This window comes from Vanacampus margaritifer, chromosome 1 (genome assembly GCF_051991255.1).
Source record: "Vanacampus margaritifer isolate UIUO_Vmar chromosome 1, RoL_Vmar_1.0, whole genome shotgun sequence".
Lineage (NCBI taxonomy): Eukaryota > Metazoa > Chordata > Actinopteri > Syngnathiformes > Syngnathidae > Vanacampus > Vanacampus margaritifer.
Genome location: NC_135432.1, coordinates 64092432 through 64109761, shown reverse-complemented (window position 1 = coordinate 64109761; position 17330 = coordinate 64092432). Strand labels below are relative to the sequence as shown.

Here is a 17330-nt window from a genome sequence, read left to right as displayed (position 1 = left end):
CTCTCTTTGCCTCTGGTCATCACCCATTATGCTTTTGTCTACATTATCATTGAGCATCATTAGCAATAGCGTAATTTTCATTAAGTGTAAAAAAATAAAAAATAATACATTGCGTGCTGTTATATAAAACAAAGTAAAACCACTGGCCTTTAAATAATAGGCCTAAGTAGAACCATCTCTGGATTTTAACCATTTATGTTTTTGGCTATATTAGCATATAGCATCATTAGCATTGACGTTGCATTAATTCACAAATGTCAAAATAATTTGAGCAAATTTGAGTGTTAAAAAGACACCCAGGCAGAGAGGAATCTCTGGTCAGTTGTTACGTTACTACATTATTTAGCGTTATAACGTCATGAGCATTAGAAACACAGCTAAACTACTCAGGAAATACAACTAAAGCAAAACTCCTCCAGAACCTTGAAGACCCTGACAGTGCTTTTCCCCTGCGTATAAGAAGTTACTCTGTCAGCTATATTAGCATGGCATCATTTTTGGGTGTAAATATGGGTACCAAAAGAAGTCAAAACTAAAATAACTCACCCCCTTCTCTGGCCATCAACCGATAATTCTAGCTATATTAGCATATAGCATCAACATGAATTCATTGTGTGTGACTGATATTTTTCATGTTAACATGTAGCGAGCAGCTGCGCTCTTTCCTGTGTCAGCAAAAACAATTCCTGTTCTGTGGTTAAAAAGTTGTGGTCTCCTTCTGTTGTTTTAGAATCACTGACTCCGGACAAAATGTCCTCTTTGCTATTAGATTAATTAAAGATTGTTTCAATGCTGTGGTCTCCATTGTAAAAGCTTGCAGATAGCTTTATCACAGAGCCAACACAACAGACGACATTTTAATGGTGACACTTCAATAAACATATAGCACGAAATTTATATTCACATTTACCACTCACAATTTGTACTGTACTTACTTGCTAGGGGTGGAATGCAGTTTTGTTCCCCCAAAAAATAACCGACTTTATTGTGATGCAAATTGGCCATACAATGCATTATTATGAGTGTTTATAATATATTTCTTACCAGTAGATGGCAGTGTAAGAGCACTTTTATTCCATCATGTCAGTGCAACAGGAGTTTTTCATCGTTATCGGACATTTAAAATTGACAAGTCAAATTTGGACCATGTACTGATTATGACCAACCGGACACTTCATTAGGTACACCCGCATAATTGAATGGATTCCCCCCCCCCCCACCCTGCATATTTTGTGTTTTAATTACGTACACGCACAAAAGTACATTGGCTGCCGCTGCCTGTTTCATTTACTTGCATTGAAATATGTATTTGGTAATCAGCAATTTCATTCATGAGTAATCAAGTTAAATTTACATGAAATCTGCCGGACTTCACATTTAATGGGGTATATGCCACGGATGAGGCGGGACTTCCGGGTTTCACACATCAGCTTTGAAATAACACAAGGCAGACATTTTTTTTTATGCTGTGACGTCATCGCAGGTGTGGACAAGTAACAATGGTGGCGGGAAACAAATTTTCTTTTTGCAAGGTTCTGGACTCAAATCTGGCCCTGGCCTTCCAGTGCCTGTGGGGTTTCTCTGGTATCCTTTCACATTCCAAAAACATGCATGGTAGATTAACTGAATACTTTAAAGTGCTTGTAGTTGTGACTTTGACCTGGCTTAATTTTTATTTAAGACCAAACCTACATAAATAAACTGATCTACCATGAATGCATGAAGTTTATTAATCATAAGTAGATTAAGTTGGACCCAATCAAAGTAATTGAGTTAAATTAACTGAAGTAAATAATGTTTACCCAACCCAAGTACATTATGTCGAAATTATTTTCATGATTAAAAAACATAAAAAAAAAATATGTTTTCAGTTTTATAATATGATTTATTCCATTATTTTCTTTCTATTAACCATAGATTTTTTCACCAGTACACACTTGACTTTTTCTTTGGCTTTTTTTTTAGTGATGCCGCCACAGATGAGCACTATTGGTGGCAAAATAATAATTGTGTGGTAACTATACTGTAGAGTAGGAAATTGAATTGTTCCCAACATAGAAAAAGCAGGGCAGGACAAACCTACAAGTGCGGTTTGGCTGTTTTGTTTTATTTTATTGTATTTTTTTTTTATGCGTGTCGGTGTTAATGGTTCCCGGGAAACAACGTCAGCCAGCCGAGCGACAGTTTCTACGGAGACGGCAAGATTTGTTGTGGCGCTCGGCACTCGACCCGAAACTCACATCTGGTCCTGGGTTAGTCGAAAAGCCCCCAACACACATGCGCACATTCACACACACCCTGAGTTGAAACATTTTCTGCTTGGCTGGGAACTGGTGTGCATTTAGACATCGGAATTAATTTAAGATTGGAACACCAGGGAAAGGGAAGGAGAGTTTTTTTGTGCTTAAAATTTGCATAAAACTATAACAGAATGACCAAAAAGGACTTATCCATCGTACAAGTGTTCAAATAAAAGGTCACTTCTTGGTTGACAAAAGATGACGAGAATTGACTATATTCGTTATTTGGAAAAAAAATATTCGTATAGTGAATTTGCTAATTAGCAGTCTACTTCCTGGTTCGCAGAGGGTGACGTAAGATGACGAGAGTGTATCTTTTTTTTTTTTTCCGTGAAGGGAATGCTTTCATTGTAACTCAAAAGACCAAATTGCAGAATTTCTCTATCAAAATTGAAGAAAAGAAATACAGACTTTACACATATTGATAGTTTGACTTTTAAACTGAGTTCAGACTAAAGAGCTCCCTTTTGAAATCTCTCCGCTATTATTATTAGCCTGAGTTGTTAACCAGCGCAGTGAGAAAAAAGATTTTTCCTCCCAAGGAGGTATTTGAATGGAGCCCAGTCGCATTGTTTGGATTTCACGCTCGACATGCCGACACATTCCCAAACGTTAGCTTGGGTTCATCCCCGCTGAATGGAGGGCAGGCCCCAACTTGTGTGTGCGAGCTCACCTGTGGTCACATTTCACCGGCTTTTTGCCTCACACACAGAAACACGCACAAACGCACGCACACACCAGAGTGCGACTGAGGCAAAACGGGCCGGCCATTACAAAGCGAAATTTCAGACTTGTGTCTTTTCAGGCGTCTTCAGACTTTTTTTTTGCGGATCACCTGTGATAGACAAGCCTACCAAATTTCATGTTGCTAGAGCATCTGATTTTGTTGGCTGGTTGTTTTTGCTGAATCCTAGAGGATGGGAGACTTTCTATGTCTGCTCATGATAAGATTGTTTTTGTACAATTTTAGAAGGGCCTACCAAGCCTAAATGCGAACTTCCCGTGTCCCTGCCTGGTCGTTTTCAGGCATTGCTTCTTGATACTTTTTTTTTTTATGTGTCTATTCTTTTAGACATGTCTGCCAACTTTTATGTTGCTAAGTGAAACTGACTGACGACAAGATTCCCTCTCTTTGGAATCAAATTTGATCCACTATGAACTTGTCAAGAAGTGATTTGTTTCGTCTGATACAAGACCTCCGGATTAAAAAGCCTGTTCCTGTTCATGTCTTTTGCTTTGTAAACCTCAAGCACATTTTACACCCCCACAAAAATGATGATGCTACCCATGTGGCGTATGTGACACAGATGGCTCCGACTACAACTGCATTACAGTATTTTTGACAAATGCCGCCTACGATATTTACCCGAATGAGCCCTAATAAAGAAATAATCACTTTTGTTTTCATACTATAAATGACTAGCCACTGTAATAAGTAATGACTCAAATAAAATAAGCTAGCTAGCAAGCTTGAGTTAAGCTAGCAAGCGTGAGTTAGCCTAGCTTTATTTTCCTAGCGCTTGCAGCTAGCGTTTGTGGACTTTCCCGAGGATGAAATAACAGCATTTGTGGTTCACTCAAATACACGAGGACATACTTGCGGGCAAACCTGGAATTATATGAACTGCATTTCCTTCTCAGAGGAGGAAAAGGGTGGATCCAGCAGTGGTGACCACGTGAAAACCCTCCATCCCTGGAACTCAATGAAGAAAAAGCTTCCATCCTTGAGAGGGAAAAAAACCCCGCTTACGTCAACATCCGAAAAACACGAGCCTAAAAAACCCATAATTCTTTTCAGATGTATCAGTGATGCCCCGGAATGCGCTAATCTGTTGTGTTTGGTGGAAACAGACAACGAGCCTCGGAGACAATCCTTCGCCAAACGTCCCTCAGTACAAGTTTGAATATACAACAAAAGCTTTGATGGTGGAGCGTTTTTTAAGATGTACGATTAAAAGACAAGCAGCAGTGCATAGAGTTCATAGGTCAGGCCGGTGAAATCATTGTAATCACTTACTAGTTTATTTATTTTAATCAGATCTAAATTGTTAACATTGCTTTATCCGGCGGTTTTGGCTAGACATGAGAATGTTTTACATTATACATAGATTTCTTGACATAAAGTAGTTTAAACAAACATGTCGAACAAGACCGCTCTATCTTTCCGTGTGGGTTGTCACTGTTCCCGATGTTTTGTATTTTCCCAAAGTATCTTTGTTCCAGCTTGAACATCATGAAAAGTTGTGGTATTCCAAAAAGTCATGATTGGGTCTGTACTTGGGTTTTAGGGTGATTGGGTACAAGGGGAAAAAATGCTGTAAAAATGTTTTTCTAATGTGTAAATAGGGAGGAAAAAAAGAAAAATATATATATTTCTTTTTTCTTTTTTTTCTTTTTTCTTCTTACTGATTTGACATGTCATCATCATTGCTCTCTCTTTTTTTCAATTTTTTAATTTATTTTTTTAATTAAAAAAAATATATATTTTGTATGTGCGTGAGTGCGTGCGTGCGTGTATTCATTAGTTCACCTAAAACCTATTAAAAAATCCCATACCGTTCACCTAAACCGAACACTTCAGAACCCAGCCAGAGCCGTGAGGCCGTCAGGAGACCCGAGGAAGGACCAAAGAAAAGAAGGAAAATATTTAATGACGTTTAAAATGTCACTGTGCGAAACTGTAGTTGAGAAAGCCGCCTGTTTCCCTGGCGTCTATGTGAAAGCCACAGTCAAAAAAATGCCAGATGCGCCTTTCAGACAAGACATTCTGAAACGGGGAGAACTTGCAGGGTCCACACAGGAAGGAGATTTGAACTTCGAATCTGAAAGTGAGAATAATGCTATGTTCAGACCGTACCGAAAATATCACGACGGTACGCTGGTCTCGCGCGTGTTGGTTCGCGGGCGCAACGGAGGAAGAGAAGGGATTTCCGCTTTGGTAAGTGGCGCTAACTTTAGCGTAGCATTGCTAGCTTACTTAACACTTCGACAATTAAACAAACAAACTCACCAGATAAGCCGAAACTTCACGCTTCTTCCTCTAAGCTATCTCATTTTTGGCCCTCTCCCCGGTACACGTAGATCGCCGTGTCGTACGGTTGCGGGTGCCTGCAAACCGCCGACCATCAATCTATCCTCCATTGCTATGCTACACGTTCCGCACACAACCGCTTCCTGTGTCTTGTCTGCTGTGTGACGTATTTGGTGACGTGGACTATCTCGACGCCGACTGGCGCCAAAAGTTCAATTAAGCCAACCCAGACGAAATGGGCGAAGTAGCGAAATGCTCGCCGGAAACACCCCCCCCCCCCCCCCCCTCTCCACACACACACACACACACACACACACGAAGTCCATTGACTACAATGCAATCGCACCATTGGAAACACCTCCCTGTGTACCATCACTGTTGGTATGAAAGTAGCATTACGCTGCTAGGAAAGATGTCGTCTATGATGTTTGATGAGGCAAATTGTGTCATCTAAACCAGGCCTTCTCTTCAAAGGACACCTCATTGGCAAAGATGACATCACAACATTTCAGACTCGGTGATAATAGTCGTTTCAAAGTAGTCACTATTACGTATTCTGCAACACCAGAAAACAATCAACAATCAACTGGTTGTCCTCAAAATACATCCACGACTTTTCTGTATAGTTTTTTTTTGTTGTGTGTTCTCCAGGATGGCAAGCAAAGGGAAGGGCAAAGGCAAGGGCAAGGGCAAAGGTAAAGGGAAAGGCAAGGTGGCAGAGATTAATGAAAACACACCACTGACTGAATTGTCGGAGCAACAACTGATAGAGCGCGTGGCTAAGATTACAGAAGAGATGCGCCGCATCCAGGATGAGAAGAAGAGTTTTCAGCTCATGCGGGATCAGGTCAAGGCCTTCTGGGAGATCGGCAAGCAAAAACTGCAAGACGTGAAGGACAAGCTGCGCGAGGGCAGCATCGTGCGTGACGAGGCCAAGATGCGCCACCGGATGTTGGTGGCCAAGTACCAGCAGAAAGTCCGGCACCTGGAGTCGGAGTGCCACACCAATGTTTCACAACTGAAGCTGGACGGGGCCGGCTTCTCCGTCATCGACGACAACAAGCGCTTCGAGATGGAGCAGGGAGCGCTGAACGAGATCCGCAGCCTCCAAGTGGGCCTTAGCGAGAAAGAGCTAATCGGCCAAAACCACATTGAGAAGCTTAAGTTCGAGCAGGCGGCCACGCTGGTGGACGTCATCGTCCCGCACGACTGGAGGAAGGTGGAGCTGGAGGCCAAGCACAACGCCAAGATCCTCCCGATGGTCGAGGCGTCCGAGATGAAGCTAGAAGCCGAAATCAACATCCTGGACACCCAAATGCAAATCCGTCTGGAGTCGCTGAAGAAAGAGCACGACGGCGCCTTCCGCCACGCGCTACGGCGGAGCTGGGAGTTCTACCAAGCGCACATGGAGGAGATCTCCCTCCTGGAGAAGCAGCTCACCACGCTCATGTGCCAGGGCGTGGTGCGGCAGCTGACCTTCATCCAGAAGCAGCCGTCGTGCCCGCAGGAGATCCTCCAGCAGGACAAGAAGAAACTGGAGGAGCTCCACAGGCAGCTGGAGAAGCACAACGAGGACAAGGCCCAGCGCGAGGCCAGCGACGCTCGGCTCAGGGTCCTGGAGGAGGAGCTGGAGGAGCTGTCCATCACGCACAGCACTCTCGTCCAGGAGCTGGAGTGCAAGGAGTTGGAGCACGAGGAACTGCTCAAGAGCCACGCGGCAGGTCTTCTGGAGGTCCAGCAGCGCAACGGACTGCGGACCAGGCAGCTGAAGCTCAAACTACAAGCCACCGCCAAAACGCTGGACAAGCTTGAAAAGAGCCTTAGTGCTTAACGCTGACTTGGGAAACCGTGTGCTGGATACGTTGGACCTCAATTTTTAGGTTTTCAAGGGTTTATTTGGAGTGAGCAAAACGATGGGTTTGCAGACATAAGCCATGGAGCTCGAGAACTCTGTTATCTGGGAGCGTAGCTAAGATATCCCACAGTGCCTTTTTCTTGGTGGATAGCGACAAAGTACAAATATTTTGTGTCTGCTCTTACATAGATTCTTCTGGTGTCTGCACTTAATTCAAGTATTTGAATACATTTAGTCCCTACAAATAAAAACAGATATCTGTTCTGCTACGAGCTTTGTCAAAATAGGCTTGATACTTTTTTCCAAACTCCGTCGATAACACGTTCAAATAACAATAATTGAGGTCTCCCTGATTTGTTGGAGTTTGGATGTCTCTGGGGTTGGTGAAGGACTCCGGTTGGTGGCCTGGTGGGTGGTGTCTGGTCGGTGCTGGATTTCACTTTCCTTTCTTTTCTTTGGTCCTTCCTCGGGTCTCCTGACGGCCTCACGACTCTGGCTGGAAGTGTTCGGTTAAGGTGAACGCTATGGGATTTTTTAAAATAGGTTTTAGGTGAACTAATGAATACACACACACACATATAATCACCCACATACAAAAAAAATAAGAAAAAAAAGGAGAGCAGTGATGTTGACATGCCAAATCGGTAAAATTAGCTAAAAAGCTCTCCAGAAAAAAATAAAAAATAAAATAAAAAAACAAAAAAAACAAATAGAAAGTGGTAAAGTCAAGATTTGTTCAGACTTTGACCGAGATCTTGGGTACGGCAGGAAAAACAGGGTGCGACGTTAAAGAACATAAACCAGCCTTTTACACAGAGATGCGGCTTTCCGCAATTAGATAATGTACCTTTAATACATCAATGACTACCTTCACATGCGGGCAATAACCCTTTTCAAACCCTTTTTTGTGTAAGGCCATGTAACAAGCGCAATAACCCGTATAATAATATGCTTTTTTTCCCCCGGGTTTTTAAAAACCCAAATAAGACCCTGGGTTAGTCTATCTTTCATAACTGGAATTCTTGCTCATATAAACGCTTTCGGAATACCTTGATCGATTGGGGGCAATGTCTTTCCCTTTCTTCTTTTTCTTCATGGCATATTTGATTTGCGAGGAATCTTGGACTATGAAGTCAAAACTTGCATCCGCAGCTCCGTCCAACTCGCTAAAGGAGCCTCCCTTGAACGCGTTGATTTCTCTGCGGCGTTCTCGCGTTATTTTGTGCCTCTAACGGCGAAAACGCCACAGTTTGTGCCTTTATACACAAACGGTAAATACAAGTATATAAGTCCGTGCTTCTGGCGTGTAACCCATCGGAAATACTTCAAGTAAGTCGTTGTCAACAAACATGACGCTTGCAGCGAAAAACCACACTTCTGGGAGGAAACCGACTACTTTATTTAGCGTGGTGAGTGACATAAATATAATGTCCTTTTAAAAAAAAAATAAAAAATAAAAAATAATAATAATAATAATTAAAAAAAAAAAAAAGAGAACAATGATGATGATCAAATCGGTAAAATTACAGAATGAACAATACTGAGCTCTCCAGAAAACAAAAAACAAACATATATATATATAATGTCTTTTATTGAACGTATAGTCCGTTAAAAGCTGAAATGACGTTATTTACGTAATTGCCTTGTCCAATCGGAACAAGTATTCCAATCGAGCACAAATGAGCATGTAAACGGGAGTAACTCTTTCTTTCCGCCACGCATGTCAACGTGTTACCTCGATTGTTTCACAAACCGTAATTCTGACCATAACCCGAATATTGACTCACTCAACCCACTCCAGCAACTAAACCACAGCCGCCCTCCATTTATTTTTCTTTTCATTCTTTTTTTATTTTATTTTTTTTACCAGCCAGTCTGGCACCAAAACAGGAGGTTGTTGAAATCCTCTGGCTTGCCCGCAAGATAAATTTTACAACCTTCTCCCTGAAAACATATCGCTCCTGATAATCCACACTCGGGTCACAATAGCCGAAGACGGCCCGAGCTAATCTGCTTCCTGCTGGTTGTCGGAGTCGCTGGCAATGCCGCGGTGATAAAACTGAGTGAAATCGCACGGACAAGGACAATATGCTTAGGGGTTGGGAAGTGGTGCACTGTTTATGTCAAAACGGGGGGGGCTTTAGGACCCAGATGCGGGAAGGCAGAGCAAGGAGGCAGAGGTGTAGTCCAAAAAAAGGGATTTAATTTCTAAAGTTCAAAAACATAAAACAAAACATGAACTAGAACTAGAACTAGAACATGAACTAGAACATGAACTAGAACTAGAACTAGAACTAGAACTAGGGAGGGAACCGAAAACAGGCAGCATGACATGAGGACAAACGTACATACCACAATGCACCAACACAGACAGAGGAGAGACAGCAGACTAAATACACCAACACTAATGACGCAACAAGACACACCTGGACCAGACACAAGTGGCTGAGGGCACTGATTGGACAACACAAGGAAGGGCAGGGTCACAATCAACAAGACAAGGAAAACACACAAGGAAAGCAGAAACTGAACATGACAGAACCAAAACATGACAGTTTACAGGAACAGCAAGTATAGTTTCCAATTAAAACAAAAACAATTCAGCGTTTTTTTTACAAGGCTATGTATCCTATTTAACTCAAACTTCCAAAAAATAAATCATAAAGAAAATTAGCCCCATACATCAGTTTTGTTGATTGACAAGAAATTGGGTGGATTTCTAACGGCGTCATTACGGTACCGTAATACCTCCATGTTTTCCCAACTCACTCTAATTTTCGACACCTGTCATTTTGACTCTTACATTCATGCAATCTCGTGTCTGAACTTCCATGTTCTGGATCCGTGTGACACATTACAACAGACCCTGCCCTGGAATGTTGTGCAGAATGAACAGCGTGGTCCCTAAACGCAACCAGATGTTCCCTCGCTGAAAGCCTCGTGGTCCTGCGCTGGGCCGGGATCCGAGCCGATCCAACATGCGTCACCACGGGCGAACCTCAAACCCCGTTTTTTTTTAGGCCTTAGCTAAACAGCCCTTCTTCCTGTGCCTCAATGAGGTAACTGTTCCGATTCTGAGAGGCTCTTTATTCGAATGTTGCCATTTAATTAAGAGGCTATTAATGCTGTGAGTGAAGCAAAACAGTGCATCATTTTGAAGACACTTGCTCTATATATGTATAGACGATTAGATATGTATCTCGATACATGCGGTGTGATTCAAGGATGGTACGTTTTAAATTCATACATGTCAACCCATAAGGTTTGTCCGTATTTCTTACGGATTTTTAAGTGTTGCAAAAGCATACGGGCGTATTTGGAAATGAATACGGATTTAACTGTTTTCATGAAAATAATAATATTAGTATATATTGCTTACCCTTTTTAAATTTATTTAGTATTTACTGTCGGCTACGTGCTACACGTGTGCATAAGCTCGATTTAAACAACAACCGGTCACAAAATCTCGTCTATCGCGCGAGACTTCTAACAGTTTCCTGACATGCGCAGTTAAGAAATTTGTGTTAGCGCGAAAATTGCGAGTCGTTCGCAGTGGTTGAGAAAATGGGGGACAGGCCGGCCAAAAAAACAAGATACACCGGACGGATTTATTTAACTCTTTGACTGCCAAAAACGTTAAATAACGTTTAGTAAAATCCTATGGAGGAGTGCCAAAGACGCTAAAAGACGTTTGTTTCAAAACAGAGGTGAAACTAACCATTTTCTATTGTTGATTACTGAAAAACGGAATAAGGTAGAAACAAACTTTTTTTTCTGATGAAAGATGAGAGTCCAATCTTTCATTTGGTAGTATGTGTGTTTCCATAGTCCAAACACATAATTTTCTGTGGACCTTGAAAGATCAGTCAAAATGCTTAAATCGGCTGGCACCCACGGCATCCCTTTTCTGAAAACGTCTGGCAGTCAAAGAGTTAAGGTAATTGGTCCGTCAAAACTTGGAGAAGAGTATGCATCATGTTCGCTTTGTTCACGGGACATTAAGGTTGCGGCATCTGGCATTTACGATGTCAAAGAACATTTGAAATCAAAGTTGCACGAGAGAAATGTGAAGCAACAAAAAAGTCAACCGTCCCTGTGATATTTAGAAATCTGTTTTTTCTTTGTGCAATAAAATGTCATTTGGAACAAGATACTGTCAATGTCTTCATATAAGAAAGAAAGTAAGGTAAGATTAATGTTATTGCATGAAACAGCTTTAGTATTGATAAAACTGACATAAGGATTTTTATGGGAAAATAAGGATTTTATGGGTTTGTAATACAGGTGGGACCAAATTAGGGTTGACATGTATGTAAATTCGGCACTCAAAAAAACGATTTTCGGATTCAAATCAATTTTCATAACTAATACTAATCCCGTAAACTGCGAGGAACATTGAGATGATGCTACAGAGATCTGATTAGATGCTTTTTTAACACACTTACGACCTTCTGGAAATCTTATGACATTCTCGGTCATGCTAACCGCTATGCTAACATCAATGTTAAGTGTCTTAAATACTATATACTATATATGTATCATCATGCTATAGTTCTTGATCCTTGTAATGTGTCGGCCAGTTTTGCAGTCACTACATTTCCCGGTTGCCTGGCAACATAAAGGCCGTAAAGCGTTCTTACCGGGGAGTTTAATCACCTGCGCCACTGGCTGGAAGGTCATTGACAACATGTCCTCTTGATAAATGCAGTTTGTGGTGATAGACAACGTTTGTTATGGCGCGTCACGCCACCGATGACATTTTTGTTGTTGTCACCTTGTAACTAAAGCTGAATTGAAATTGCAGTTCACATCAGAAGGGAAGTCAAATCAAAAGAGTTCTTTACAATAATATGTTTTATGAATCAATGATTTCAGTTGACTGCAACTGTCAAAATGGCCGCCCGAGATGGACGTGTCACAGTTTCCAGAACCACTACGCAAGAGTTTCACATTTATTTTTATTTTTATTTTTTTATGGAGACTCACACGCACGCACACACACACACACACACACACACACACATAATCACCCACATACAAAAAAAAAAAAAAAAAAAAGAAATCTCCCAGAAAAAAAAAAAAAAGAAAAAAGAAAAAAAGGAGAGCAATGATGATGACATGTCAAATCGGTAAAATTACCGAATGAACAATACTGAGCTCTCCAGAAAAAAAAAAAGAGTTTCACATTTAAAGTGTGACACATTTTCCAAACAGATCTCTATGGAATTTAGGAGTAAGCGTGACTGAGAACTCGCGTTGTTAGATATTAGATGCGTATCAGATTTTGCTCTACATTTGTAAAAGGCCTGATTCTGGTCTAAATAGATAATTTTTTTGGTGTGTATTCGCATATCCCAATTGTGCCAATTGAGAGGGAAAACAAAAGGAAATTGGCTCACTTAAAGCACACACCATAAATCCAATTTAATACATACTGTAGCCGACGTCTCAGATCAGGTTGCTCAATAAAGAAAAAAGTCTTCACGTCTCTTTCAAGACGGCGTTGGTGGGAATTTGAAAAGTCCTCGGCGGGTTTACGGCGCCGGGGGGTGAAAGGAGTGTGAGACGCCAAAAGAACAAAGGGCGGCGCGCGCAGATTAAAGGCGCTAATAAAGGCATCAGACTGTAGAGCGTTGACGCTTAACCGTGCCGGAACTGCAGATGAAGTTGATTTTGGGAGGGTAATGACAGGTGAAATGACTCCCACGCCGAGACGATAAAAAGGCATCACGTTGAGACGACAACGTGAACGCAATAATCCCGACTCGCACACTACCGCAAAATCAATTGAGAACTATCCCAGATGCATGCCAGGCCTGTAGGTGGCGATGTCACATTGTAACGAAACATTACGCCCTTAAGTGGCATGCACACATATTGACAATCGGTATAAAATTTAATTTCAAGGCAGCAAAGGTCCGATTATTAGATGTCTCTGAAATATGGTCCTGCGATGTGTTTTGTTCCTATCAGATCTTCTTGAAAAACGGTTGAGGTCAACAATCATAAAAGTTAACCTCTTCAAATAAGTCTAGCAGGTAGTGATGGGCATGACAGTTCCTTTTAAGTGAACTGAATCTTTAGAATCAGTTCATTAAAAAAAAAACTCTTGTGGTTGTAGAGTGCGTTAACAGTGACACCCCCCCCCCCCCCCCCCCCACACACACACACACACACCATTTCCCAATCTGCTTGGAAAACCGGTCAGACATTTGTCTGCTCATCTTAAACTATTTGAATATTTAAAGAGGTACACACATACCAACAATCGGGCAATCTGATGTCTTTTTTCCTGGTCAACAAAACAAAAGCACGTGTGAGAATCCGAGGTCAGACCACACCTGTGAGGGTTTCGACTGGCACTGTTTCTTTTTTTTTTTCAGGGTTTTTGGACTTTGGACAACAGGGATGAAACCCAAACATGTCTCCACTGAAGCCAAATATTTGTTCTCCTTTTCCTCTTCTCACTATCACCTCTCACTGTTAACTGTTTGTACGTGCATTTTTTGACACTGTTTTGTCTTGGCTGAAGCTTTCAGTTGACAGGATAGCTCAAGGATGTTCGTATCGTTTGTTATTGTTCCTCATGTTATTGACGATTCCTGTTTCTTCAGTGTTACTTTTGTCTTCTCTTCTTGATGGATGACAAAGTAAAAAAAAAAAAGCATAATATAAGCATAAGTTTATTGACAGAGTTTAATGTGTTGAGATCATAGTTCTCATATATATATATATATATATATATATATATATATATATATATATATATATATATATATATATATATATATATATATATTTAACTCTTTGACTGCCAAAAACGTTATATAACGTTTAGTAAAATCCTATGGAGGAGTGCCAAAGACGTTAAAAGACGTTTATTCAAAACAGAGGTGAAACTAACCATTTTCTATTGTTGATTACTGAAAAACGGAATAAGTTAGAAACTAACTTTTTTTTCTGATGAAAGATGAGAGTCCAATCTTTCATTTGGTAGTATGTTTGTTTCCATAGTCCAAACACATAATTTTCTGTGGACCTTGAAAGATCAGTCAAAAATGCTTAAATCCGCTGGCGCCCACGGCATCCCTTTTCTCAAAACGTCTGGCAGTCAAAGATATATATATATATATATATATATATATATATATATATATATATATATATATATATATATATATACAACTATAAAAAACACTAGAGTAAGAGTATCGGTAAACTATAAATACCATAAAATGACGTGTTGGTTCCGGTGAAAGGCTGCTTATAATGTAAGTCACCCCCACAGTCAGTCACATATTCAGGAATGCTATTACTGCAGTTAAGGGGGATGGAGCTTTAACAGCAGGGAGGGGGGCAGAGGGTGCATGCATGAGATAGCACAGTGCACTGATGTCTGAATTTACACTCTCAGGTGACACGTTAGTACTGCGGAGTCTACAATGGCCACGGATGCTAACGTTCCACATAGTGGGAGGGGGAGGTCATAGGTTTTGAAACATGGTGTAATAATAACATCATGAAATAAAACATTACGCACTCAGTTTGTGCTAATTGATGAGTTTCTGGTCTCATCTAAATTCATTGCGCTGCTGTCTCTGGTTGGGCCACCGGGGGCAGTATAACTGTCACAAATGAAAAATAGTTTCACAACCACTGTGATTCAGTATGCTGCTGTCATATTAGTTATTTCTCAAAGAGGATGTGAGTCCCATACATATGAACATATACGTAACTATTAAACACATATTAGAGCTTGAACTCACACAAATATGCGCTTGCTATTCGTATTCACGTTAACGAGCAAGTACTGAAACACTCGAATTGCGATGATACAGCAGGTTAACCTATAGAAAGGTTTTCTTTATTAGTTTAAAATAGCTTATACTTAAACTAACTTCCAGGATCCCTTGTCGTAACCTGGCTAACAAATCCAAGTTGTATTTCTTGCTTGAGTCCTGCAAATCCATCTGCATTATTTTGTACCTGCTAGCTAGCACTAAGCTAACTTGTCATCTCCAGTCCGGCGTCCACAAGCCAAACTCTCTTCGTAAGCTGCTGTGTTACACGGCCTAGCTGGGCTTTATGGACTGACTGTACCAATACACGGGACAAAATGAATGAAAAAAAAATCTTATTCTGCGTTTGTTTTTAACAGCGCAGCTGTGCGCCATGTAATTGATCTGTGAAATTAATTATTAAATGTTTTCACGTACCCCTGGGGTTATGCGTGCCGCTGATTGGGAAACACTGTTTTAAAGCACTGATGTCCCTGGCTAAAAAATAAATAAATAAATAAAAATCAATATGTTGTTTACGAATTACGATGTCATAAAAAAAAAAAGGCCCCATTAGCTCATTACTTTGCTCAACATGCTCTCTTGATGCTTGGGAGGCACAAAAGCTCGCATGAATTTAGCATGTTTTTTTAAAAGCAACGTCAATAGCAATGCATTATTTAGCAGCTACAACCATTTTCAAGTTCATCCAAATATTTTCACACACACACACACATGCAAAGTCGCACACACACGTCCATTACACAGTGTCTCATTTTCCCTAGCCCATTGCACATCGTGAGCTAATGACAAAAGCTGCTGACTGGCTTTAAATGACTCTTTTAAAGCCGGCAGCAGCGAGTCATTGGGCTCAGTCGGTCGGCGTGGGGGGGTGTACGACACTGCGGGACGCCACTGCAGAGTGCCTGCATGTGTTCAAATCTACACAGGCAAATTCCACAACTGCGCCGAGGTGATGGTAATACAGTAATTATGTATAGCCTGCATTACCGCTTTGCCATTTGAATTGCAAACGATGACACGTGCAGTACATGTCGCGTTTATCCTTCAGTATACTCTATATGTACTCACTGACATGTTTACTTTCATTTTGTTCATTTTATTTAACCATATACTGTTAAAAAAAAGCAATTAATTTATATATATATATATATATACTGTATATATATGTATATATATATATATATATATATATATATATATATATATATATATATATATAAATTAATTAATTACTTTAGTTTAGATTTTCAATTATTCTATTTATATTATTTTATAAAAATGTATTTTATTAAACCTACTTTACTTGTATTATTACAGACTTTGTTATTGATTTTTTCCTAATGATTTTATTTTCCCTTTATAGATTTTAACCATTGATGAATCTTTTTTTTTTTTACTTTATGTAAAATGAATACCAATAATGTAAATATTTTGAAAAGAAATAAACCTTGCGATTTATTATTATTATTATTATTATTAATTATTATTATTGTTATTATTTATTTTTAAAAACATTTTACGTCTTCGGCCCAACGTACCGCAGTGCTTGAATGAAAGGACATCTACTGTATAAGGTTACCATGGCCTGTTGTTTTCACCGTACCATCTGGTGACATTCACTCCTTGACCTCATCCCCGCCATCACCATCACTTTTTTCCTCCTCTCATTTCTCATTCATGCTTCCTGTCGTTCTTTGCGTGCGCAGATGTGACACGCTCAAGATGACTTCAACGTTTCTTTTGTCTCAGACAAACGACAATAACATTCAGATGGCGCCGGATAGTACAGTGCCTTGTTGCTGGAGCTCATCTCATAAGTGTCAAAGCAACCTTTTTCTTTTCATTTTTCTTTTTCTTTGGCTTTTTTTTCATGATATTTATTCCAAAACATGAAAACCATAGTTTTGCGCCATTTTTTTTATCCAAAAGAAAAGATGTTTTCGCCTTTGTGAAAGCATTTGTGCATTTTGCATGGAAGTTGGTTGTGTTCACACCCACAGCGGCGTAAACAACAACTTTTGTTGCCAGTAAATTCCTGTAAATTACGTAGAATACAAGAAACAATTGTAAACTAGATTACAGTGAATTGCTGTAAAAGTAAATGCAGTAAGTAACTGGAATTTATATACAGTAAATACTTGTACAAAAAAATACAGTAATGTACTGAGATTTTACAATAATTAGCTGGCAACTTTTTTTTGCCAGTTATTTCTTGTAAATTCTGCAGTCAATTCGTTACAGTGCACTAAAGGTGCTTCCGCCGTTTTAAATCATTACAACGGGTTTGGCTTTATCAGTTTTGTGATACAGAAAAAGGATGTGACTTCATTCTGGAGTCGACT

General features: G+C 40.1%; 1 protein-coding gene across 1 annotated transcript; it reads left to right on the top strand.

Moving 5' to 3' along the window:
* The first annotated feature begins 5823 nt into the window (after positions 1–5823).
* LOC144053500 (dynein regulatory complex subunit 4-like) lies at positions 5824–7162 on the top strand. The gene is given in 3 exon segments (XM_077568007.1): positions 5824–5881; positions 5884–5907; positions 5910–7162. Coding segments are annotated over 3 exon segments (1335 nt in total).
* The last annotated feature ends 10168 nt before the right edge of the window (positions 7163–17330 follow it).